This window comes from Notothenia coriiceps, unplaced genomic scaffold (assembly GCF_000735185.1).
Source record: "Notothenia coriiceps isolate Sejong01 unplaced genomic scaffold, NC01 NC01_scaffold00033593, whole genome shotgun sequence".
Lineage (NCBI taxonomy): Eukaryota > Metazoa > Chordata > Actinopteri > Perciformes > Nototheniidae > Notothenia > Notothenia coriiceps.
This window is the reverse complement of record NW_011366294.1, coordinates 24,430-34,525: the sequence shown is the minus strand read 5'-3', so window position 1 is coordinate 34,525 and position 10,096 is coordinate 24,430. Positions and strand designations below refer to the sequence as shown.

The following is a 10,096-nucleotide window of genomic DNA, read 5'->3' as shown; positions in this document are numbered from 1 at the left end:
CCCTAATATCATAACATGTGTGCTCTGGAGAATCACAGAACGGACGATCGTCCTTATTATTATTATGCCGTTTAAACCAATTACTTGAATTTGTTTGCTAAATTCGGCATCGTGTATGTTGCGACACTGCTTCCCCGCAGCGAGGCTCGCCCGCCCTCCCGCTGATAGTTGACGAGCGTCAAGCTCCTCAACCCACCCACCCCCCCCCACCTCCGTTGATAATTCTCGATAGTTGGCACGGTGATAACAATTTTTTTTTAAATGGCACTTCATATCAAAAAGGTTGCCGACCCCTGGTCTAGAGTCTAGAGAATAGAGCTGTATTGTAATTAACATATACACATGTATTTAATATATTGACCCACGTCATAGCTTTTGAGTAACGGATGTCAGCTGTTCTGGAATCGGAGAAGCGGATTTCAGCTGGGAACTCAGACACGTCATTGAAACTGTTGATGTGGGGTAGTCCTTCACCCATACTCTTCCATCTAATAAAACAAACAAAGTTACCCAAAAGCACAAAGACATTTCTACAGATAAACTTTGGGCGACAAACGGCAGCTCTACTGCTCACATGGAAACTTACTGGAACAAGCTCTTTTTGAGCATCAGCTCTTTCTTCCGGTGGTCAATCAACAGGGGGTGATCCTCCTCAAAAGCTTTCATTGCTGAGACATGAAAAGAACATTATAGCAGTCAAATTTAAATGTACAAAGCCAACAAGATGTAAAAAAACTGACAATAATTATCTATATTAATCAGTTATTTGGGGACATTGATGCAGACCTCTCCCTCCTCTCAGCTCCACCATTTCTCCCCTGCCAATCCATCTGTAACAGGGGTAAAGAATGACATCTCCTTCTGGAGTCGTCACCACCATTTTGGAGAAGTACCACTCATCTTCTGGGAGACATAAATACTGGTCCTTCTCAACCTTAACCAGAAAAAGTTTGCCCAGAGAAAAACTGGTTTTCACGGTGTAGCTCCCTGTCTTGGAATAAGAATTATAATTGTTATTATATTAATATATACTATTATAATTTAAAAAAAGCAATATCTGCTAAAAAGTCTCAGTCACAGACTATTTGTGTATATTGAAACCAAGCTACAGTCTCCTACAACGGTGTAGTCTGCAAAGTCAAAGCTTCCTTATGGTAAACTCAAACAGAATATACAGTTAATGTATATATTGCCATTTACAATATAATACAGTTGAACACATATTATGATGTATTGCACATTGAAACTGAGATATTTGGTACAACGTAATGAAGGGAAGCATTTTAAGTCTAAGCCTCAGCCAAAACCAGATTATCCTTTAAAAGTGTGACTTAAAAAAAAAGCAAAATGTATAATTTAACGGTACCATAAATGTGAAAGACCATTAGATTGTGTTTATATCATTTCTGCATATTGAGAGTAAGAGTTATAGCAGTTAACGTCACATAGATCACACGTTGAAGTAGGATTTGTGAATTCTAAATGATGACTTAAATCTAAAGTGCTTACTTGATGATGCAATCTGTTATTTACAGACAAGTGCAGATGTTTAACTGGGTTGTACTTACTGCCCCTCTTTGAAAGTCGATGCCATAGTTGTCCATCAAAGTTCGCTCACTCTGCTCCTCAGTTCCAAATAAGGTGACATACATGTAGTCCGATGTTCCTGCATATTGCATGTCACCCGTTGTCATCTCTAACTTGTACTCAGCCATGGTTACCTGTGGATACTGTTTGGAAAAATATACACATTTGAGTCTCTTAATTTACAGAATGAAGGCTCCAATATGCAGCAAAACAATGCTGACACTGCCTGTCCATTGTGAACCTTCTTTCATGAAAACATTGTATTAACTTAAAAGTGGGTGTTTCTCCCCAAACAAAGCTTCAATCTAAACATTTTGTTTTTCTGGTTTTCAAAAAAAAAAACACTGAGCCGACAGACAGCCCAAATGTTTGATTACAATGTGCCAATACACACAAGATAACATTATGTTCAAATGGCAAACACAACATTACATAGTAGAGCTCTATTATAGGATTATAGCATTCATCTCATCATCAAAAGAAAGCTGCCTGTTTACACTGTTCTTTAGCCCAAAGTTAAATACTATATAATAATACACCAAGTGTTCAGCTACTGCTTTATTTCCTAGTGTATGATGTATTTAGATTGTCTAAATATTAAGAAAAGTGAAGAGTCATACTATATTTAAAAAGGTGCAAAACATATTGATGGCCTTTGATGTTTTGTACGTACTTTAATTGAGCTGTGGGATCATCAAAAGAGAGATAACAATCACTAAACTAGAAGAACTACTAAGATGCAAGCTCCTCCAGCCTGATTTTCTACCTTTTTGTTGTATCTCTGGTTTTCAATGGTTTGAGGGCAAGGAGCATTACATGCACAAAACCAGTCATTATGGCACCAACACATTGGGACTTTAGAAGAAGTGTTGGACAAGCAGTTTCACAGAGATAAAAAAATTGACGTCTAACTATAGGATGCGCGGCATAGTCACATTTGAAGGACTTAAACATTTATATGATAGCCAGTACAAATTGAGGCTGACCTCATCACCCAAAAGAACATTCAAATCCCGAAAAAACTAAATTCTACTACCTTTTCTAAATTGACATTAATTCTAAAAATGTAATATTTATCTGTCCACGGTTCCCTGCAGAATGCGAAGCTGATGACGTGAAGACCACTGTAGTGACAACCTGGATAAGTTCCTCCACAGTCTGAAGGCTTGAAGGAAATCCTGTCAAGAATGTTTGGTGAGCTAAAACAAGAATGCTGAGACAACAGTTACGTGTCAACATGCATACATCCTGCTCATGCATCCTGGTAGCTGCAGCCAAGGCACACATGATGACAACATTTCACTAGTTTACACTGAACTTGCTGCACAGAAGCAGCTTGTGATACACGTTTCTTATGCAGCACGGTTTGTGTTGAGGAGTTTTGTTTGCCACATAAAATGCTGCTACAGTTTCTGCTAACCTCCCTCTGCTCATTCTGACCGGACTTAAGAAAAGAAGCTAATTTGATAGTGTTAAGTCTTTGTTAGATTAATAATTGTATTCGATGACCATACAAACCGTAGCCTTATACTGTACTAAAGGTGATATCTGAAGTTGCCGAACATAATCTGTAGGGTAACAAAGCAATGGAGTAAAAGTCTCATTTTACTAAACACCTGTGCCTCAAGTTTCCTTCAACCCTTATATCAGGAAAACCTACTTAATGAAGATATTTGCCGTTTGTCTTTACAATTTTAACCATTTGGTTTTAGAATACTCGCAGTTGAACGGTTTGGTGAAGAGATGCAATCAACAAAAAAATATATATAAATATGTGAAACTTTACTTTCAAGATAAGATTACAGTATCAAGATGGCAGTACATTGGACAACAAAGTGACAGCAGGTTGTTTATTTGAGCCACAGTTTAAAGTATTTTCTTGGTCAAATACCAAGATTAAATTCCTGGACTGTTTTCAATTTCTTTTGGGTTCAAATAATTAAAAGGCAGCTCAAGCTTTGCGTTCCTCTTGGTAATAGCCACACTGAGGGAGGACAGCTCTGCTTGAAAATCTTCGATCATCTGTAAGGCTGCAGGCTCAGCAAAGCGTTGCTCAGGATAAGTACCGAGGGGTTCCTGGCGGGGACAAAATCCAAATGTTATGCAAGGGAATGGGAAATCTTTGAAAAGGTAGAGTTACTGGTTTTGTGATTAATGTAACGCAGGATACTCACAAAATCACTGAAATTCCCCCTGAACAGCCATCCATATTTCATTGCAAGTATTGCGTTTGATTTTTTGGGCAGATATGCCAAGATGTCCTCCATGCTTGACTGTTCCTTTGTAGTTGGAGGAGCTTTGTTCAGGATAAGTGGACCATTGGGAATCCAACCTAGATAGTCAAACTTGAAAAAACAAATATTGAGGGTTAAAATAAAAAAGGTATAGTTTGCCATCAATAAATCTAATTTGTTCTCCTAATTTCTTTATGGTAGAGATGAATGTTGAATTACTTTAATCTCACCCATAATGTTACCAAGTAAGCCGTTACTGCTCACAACTGAGCCAGCCAGCTATAAATGTAAAATGTTGCAATTGTATTTTTACACTTTGTACAAAACACAAGAGGTGCAATACTAAATCATTGAACTTTAGGTTATTGTTAGTGGTTTTGTCTTCTTTGACTCTGCTTAATGTACTTTATAGCATCTTTAGCTCAAGGGGAAATCAATATCTCCTAATCAGAGGGTCAGTAGTCTAATCCCCAGCCTCTTCAGTAACACGTCAACGTTTCCTTGGGGAGGATACTTTACCCCAGATTGCTCCCATAGGCATGTCTTTGTATAGGAGTGTAAGTTAGTCACGTTGACATTAAATGAACAAACGCAAGGGTGCTATCCGTCTTTTCATACAACTTCGAACCGGAACGCAAAAAAGGCCCTTTCCCGAAAAAAACTAAAGATTCTTCTTTTTAAAATTCACCCAACACATGATGTTTTGTGTACATACTGTAATGGAGCTGTGGGATCAACAAAAGATGTTCTACCTTTTTGTTGTATCTCTGGTTTTCAATGGTTTGAGGGCAAGGAGCATTACATGCACAAAACCAGTCATTATGGCACCAACACATTGGGACTTTAGAAGAAGTGTTGGACAAGCAGGTGTACAGAGATCCAAACACTGACGTCAAACTATTGGATGCACGGCATAGTCGCATTTGAAGGATTTAAACATTTATATGATAGCCAGTACAAATTGAGGGTGACCTCATCACCCAAAAGAACATTCAAATCCCGAAAAAACTAGATTCTACTACTTTTTTCAAAAAATGTAATATTTACCTGTCCACGGTTCCCTGCAGAATGTGAAGCTGATGACGTGAAGACCACAGTAGTGACAACCTGGATAAGTCCCTCCACAGTCTGAAGGCTTGAAGGAAATCCTGTCAAGAACGTTTGGTTAAAAGCCTACTGCACATTTCTCACAGAGCATCTCATCCTACTTTTGTATATTTTTAAAAATCTCAAAATGTAATAAGCAGCTTTTGTTTTTACATGCATTCATCATTCTACTTACTGTCTATTTCAGAATGTGATACTTAGTTGAAGTTTCTTCAATTTTGTTTTACAGCAAACATCATCCAATCAAGATAAAGCCTTTTGGAAAGATAGATTATCCATTTAAGGCAAGTTCAAACTTAATGTGAAGGGAGGGGGTTGACTTGGTGTCTAAAGCCAATTTACATGATATTCTACAATCTGTCTAACAAAAAAAGGACTACTGCAGGTCCTTAGGCTTTTACATACACATGTAAAAATTTCAAAAGGAGCATACAACAACAAATAAATATACCTGAGTCATAATTCCCCAGAAATCCATGATAAAATATCTCATTGATCCATTCCTGGAGCTCAGAATCTGCAGACACTTCACTGTCAGATGGATAATAGTATGCCACCATTGACTGGATGAAGCTGAGGACAACAATAAAATGTACCAGTATCAGGATGTGAATTGCATTTTCCCATATCTATGAGTGTGACACCTTGAGATTGTTGCTTCAATATCCAATTTAAAGTCCAGAATATTAATACTTAAAGTTTTAATATGTGTCCCCCTATTTTGTCTAATGTGGCATATCATGGCATTAATCCTCAAACACCAGGGTTGACAGCTATCAAGCAGAAAGTCACCTGTTGATGATGCTCCACAGCCTCAGTGCATCATCTCTGAAATGAAAGTTGGGGATGGACTCCAGTCCTCTAGCTGCGATGTTTTCCGGCAGGCAGAGGGAGCTGTAGGTCGTTCTGGAGAGCCCCCTTCTCATTAGTTCTAGTTGTCCCTCTTTATCAAGTGAACTCTGAAACAACAAATACTGGCTACATTTCAAATGCACAAATGTGTAATTTCATTTTCTCTACATAACATTTCTCACCGTTAAAACCCCAAACATATCTGTAGAGGCTAAGCCAACGCTTTAAGCCTCTGAGGATCCGCTATGTTGGCGTAATTGACGCACACAAAGTTTGCCAGGTGAATAAAAGTCTGATACAAAGTTTCCAGTTAAATACAGTCCATTTATTTCCTTTTGACTGGTGTCCATTTAATTTGCTTCATTTTCTCACAGAAAAGCCCCCACCAAGTGTCAGCAGAAAATAATTCAAATAATTCCAAAGAAATGCAAAACAAAATAAATCTTAAAATACATTTTAAGATCATGTTTAATCATCCAATTTGTCTGTACATTGCCGTTTTAGTCTGTGTTCTTCTAATTAGCGTCTAAAGTGTGCATATTGAGCCGTTTTGAGCGACGTGGGCACTGTGCTGACATGCCTACCAAACGTCATCTCATAATTCAGAGAGCTGATTGGCTGCAAGTACGTGTGCCGCGAAAATAGTAGTTGCTTGTGAAGAGGAGACGAGAGAAAGGAGCGTATGGCGATTCAAATCAGTCAAACTGAAAGAAAATTAATGAAGTTGACCATCTACTTCAGCTTTGGTAAGTTCATTTAAGTCATATCTTTTGTTGATCTTCTGTGTTTTGCCTATAGGCTATTGCTCTGCTGGATCGATTGATATTGTGACCTCGGGGATGAGTGTCTGTGATTTCCTTTTACCCCCCGCCCCTCTCTATCGGAACCATGGATAGCCTACAGCCATTTGTTTACGTGTTTAAAAAAAAGCATCAGAAGCATAACATGTGTGTATATATACACACATACACACGTTGTTCGTGCCCCACCACTTTTGTACATATAAAAACGCCAATGAATGATTGTATTCCCGTGTTTGTTCTCCATGTGGTCAAACACTGTATGGCCTTCCGGCAGAACCTCTAACCACAAACATTGGTTCCTACATTTATACCCACTGTGTTAATTGGCTCCTACAATATCTTTTTGACTAACTTCCTTGTTTTAAAATGTTTTGTATGTCGAGTTATTGCACACTGGGACAGGGTTGCACTCTGAATCTCGTTGTATTTTTGTACAATTACAATAAAAGGCTTTAAATATCTTGATCAAATAAATAAAGTTAAACAGTTATAGAAAATTGACTGTTGTTTAAATTGTTAATGTATGATTTCCATTTAAAAAAAAATATATATTAAAAACTCATACCTTTGAAAAAAATCCACCAGGGCCTAAAAGATTCTCACGAGCAATTATGTTTATAGGAATGGTAAATCGGTGATGGGGGGTCAGCAGCTGTAAGAAAGGAGACATAGGTGACAGTGATGAACCTACTTTAATCAGCTCAATGATATTACAGTAAACACATCTCATATGGCCTGCAACTCTGCACTCAAAATAATAAATAGGGCTTACCTTGCGCAGGGGGTGATTATTTGGGAGGTTGCGAAGTGTCGCCATTGTAAAAACTTCTGGCAGTAGATGAGTCCTCAGCAAATGACTGACTAATATGTGATGGAGGGCATCTGCACTCCTTACAAACATTTTGGCCAGCATCCAGTCAGACTCCGAGTCGGTAGGCAGGAAAATTGGGTTCTCCTCTGAAGGCTGCTGACTGAGCTGAGGGTGGGGACAATTTTTTATTTTGCAGAAGGTATTCAAAAAAAATAACTGACTTGAGATTAAATCACGAGATATGAGAAACCTGAATTGCAATGGGGAGTAGTTTCTTCTGTGGATTTAGGTAGAGCAGGCAGAGAGCAGGCGTCACCACAGTGGGTTTACCATCAATAACTTTTGTGTCAAGACCTTCCATGATCTTGTAATCACTAAGGAATATATTGCCCTCCTGTAGGAAACAAATTATTATAAAACAGATAAGTGCCAAGTGAGGACAATGTTTAACACATTTAAAAAAATAAAATGTAAAATACACTGGAAATTCACTTCACCTTCATCTCTGCATTCAAAGAACTTCCTATGGCCAAAAAAGGTTGAACCATTTCCTCTGTTAAGGGGAAGTTGGATGGCAGCTTTGAGCAACGTTGAATTATGAAGGGGTTGTTTCCATTGAGAAACTGGTGTCCAAAAAAGTCATCATCCTTCCAGTGCTCCGACACATACTCTGGGACATAAATTATGTGTTAGTATAAAAAGGTGTTTAACAGAGCAGTGAAACACTTTACTGAGATCCTACCTGCCAATGGTGTCTTTTTAACCAATGAGGCCATCTTTAAGGCCTCAAAGCTTTCAAACTGCTGATCTAAATCTGTCAGACCTTTTAGTTCGAACTCAGCATGTCTGGTTAAAAGAGAAGAAAAGAAAAAAAGAGAACTCACTTGTTATTGCACTGGATATTTGTTTTAGACACTTGGTCTTCAAAATAAGGTACGTTAGGGCACTTACATTTCTTTTTTGGTTTTTTGGATTTCAAAGGCCCTTGAGAATGAAATCCTACTTTCTGCAGGAAGAGCATTCACATCTTTGATGTCCACCATGTATGGCAACCCTTCTGCATACAAAGCCCATCTGCAGTGTAAAACAGGAAATAAAAAGATACAAAAAGATATAAATCCCAATCAACAGTCATTGAGGTGCATCTTGGTATAATGCAAAATTAAGTTGATTGAAAACTCACTTGTACATTATTTTTTGTTGAACCAATTCTTTTTTCCGTTGGTCTACTAGTTTAGGATGGAGATCTTCAAAAGCCTTTGTAGCTGTGTGTTTTCAAAGAAATACATGTACATTCTTAAATGTGCTTAAAATGTACGTGACGTAGCGTCTAACAATTTGGGAATGACTTCACTAACCTCTTCCCCCTCTCAACAACACAAACTCCCCCTTGGAAAGCCAACGGTGACAGGGGAAAATCATTTCATCCCCCTCAGGTGTTGTCACCACTATTGTGGAGCAAAACCAATCCTTTTCCAAAGGATCTTTCTCCATTTTTAGGAAGAGAAGACATCCCAACGTAAAAAGTGTAGTCACAGCAAACGTTCCCACCTGATGTTGTAAAGGAAGATGCATTCAGGATTCAATATGGGCGTATACCAAAACAGTTTCTCCCAAACAGTTTCCACCCTTAACTTTTGTCCTGAATTCAAATAAAATGCTGGAACTCCTTAATAATGTTAAGAGAAAAAAGATATGGACTATTACAATTCATTTAGTTTGACCAATTACCTTTCCATTTGTATCATCCAATCCCAAACTCGTCAACTGAGTGCGCTCCGATTGCCTTTCAGTGCCGATCAGGGTAACATACAGGTTATCAAGTGTGCCTGCATGCAGCATGCTTCCTGTGGTCACTTTCAGAGTGTACTCTGCCATAATGCCTGGCTAGCTACAACAACTGAAACACAATGGATAACAAACAACAATGATTACATGCAGTACATAGCTTTTCTCCACTCCAAAACATTCAAATATGACCGCATCCAACATGCACAATCATGAGTGTTCTTGTTGAACTGATAAAGCCCCATAGACAGGTAACCCACCTTTTCAGTTGAACCACCACACAGGTGTAGCAGGACTTTGATTGAGCAATTTGAAAGGAAATCACAGGTGTTGAGCATTCCCTAATCAAGAGTGTTGAGACCTCAGAGTGAGTTGTTTTCTATAAGGTCATTCCATCAAAGAGGCCCAGAGTGAGAATCTGTCTTAAACACATTAACACAGTAAGGAAGTTAAGTTGCTCTTATTATCACTATTTAGAAGTGCCATTCATAAATGTATCTTTAGGTAACTTTTAAGGTATCTTAATTCATTCAGAAGTGACCAGCAGAGGCCGCAGCTACACACATGCCATATCTTGGAAATGATTAATAAAAAGGATGACCGCACACCAAAACAACATAGAAAAGTGAACAGGTTAAGCTTTATTAAAATGTAATGTTCACATGTTTGTTTGATTCTTCATAATGTTCATAGTTTTTACCACATTTACATTGGTTTGAGGCTTTCTTCAGAATAATGGAAATATATTGTCAGAAAATCTGTGAGCCACGTAATAAGATTTGGCTGATAATACATGCAATTACCAAAACTGTCTATGTTTGGTATGATAATATGGTATTGGTGTTTTATAGAAATTATATAAGAAGGAAAGATCTTTATGTAACCAGCTGAGATCAGGTATTTCACCATTCAGT

The 10,096-nt window shown here is 38.1% G+C and overlaps 2 protein-coding genes across 2 annotated transcripts; both read right to left on the bottom strand.

Moving 5' to 3' along the window:
- Window positions 1-365: 365 nt before the first annotated feature.
- LOC104961666 (hydroperoxide isomerase ALOXE3-like) lies at window positions 366-2,862 on the bottom strand (the record flags this gene model as incomplete). Its single annotated transcript, XM_010789996.1, has 5 exons — window positions 2,665-2,862; window positions 1,569-1,730; window positions 787-991; window positions 587-668; window positions 366-488 (listed from the first exon to the last, which is right to left on the bottom strand). Coding segments are annotated over exons 1-5 (755 nt in total), but the record flags the coding sequence as incomplete, so codon positions are not given.
- Window positions 2,863-3,340: 478 nt separating this feature from the next.
- Window positions 3,341-9,513, bottom strand: LOC104961663 (arachidonate 15-lipoxygenase B-like). The gene is made up of 15 exons (XM_010789991.1): window positions 9,443-9,513; window positions 9,126-9,294; window positions 8,753-8,945; window positions 8,578-8,659; window positions 8,346-8,468; window positions 8,137-8,240; window positions 7,892-8,064; window positions 7,645-7,788; window positions 7,356-7,559; window positions 7,149-7,235; window positions 5,721-5,887; window positions 5,380-5,501; window positions 4,869-4,969; window positions 3,762-3,932; window positions 3,341-3,663 (listed from the first exon to the last, which is right to left on the bottom strand). The coding sequence occupies exons 2-15, from the start codon at window positions 9,270-9,272 to the stop codon at window positions 3,484-3,486; spliced, it is 1,998 nt and encodes a 665-aa protein (XP_010788293.1). The 5' UTR covers window positions 9,273-9,294; window positions 9,443-9,513; the 3' UTR covers window positions 3,341-3,483.
- Between the last annotated feature and the right edge of the window lie 583 nt (window positions 9,514-10,096).

Bases quoted from the DNA above. Each gene is read 5' to 3' on its own strand.
- LOC104961663 (XM_010789991.1), bottom strand. From the start codon at position 9,272: ATGGCAGAGTACACTCTGAAAGTGACCACAGGAAGCATGCTGCATGCA. The intron at 5,502-5,720 runs GTGACTTTCTGC...TGTTGTCCTCAG, and splicing joins CTGTGGAGCATCATCAACAG to CTTCATCCAGTCAATGGTGG. The intron at 3,664-3,761 runs GTGAGTATCCTG...TGTCCCCGCCAG, and splicing joins GGGGGAATTTCAGTGATTTT to GAACCCCTCGGTACTTATCC.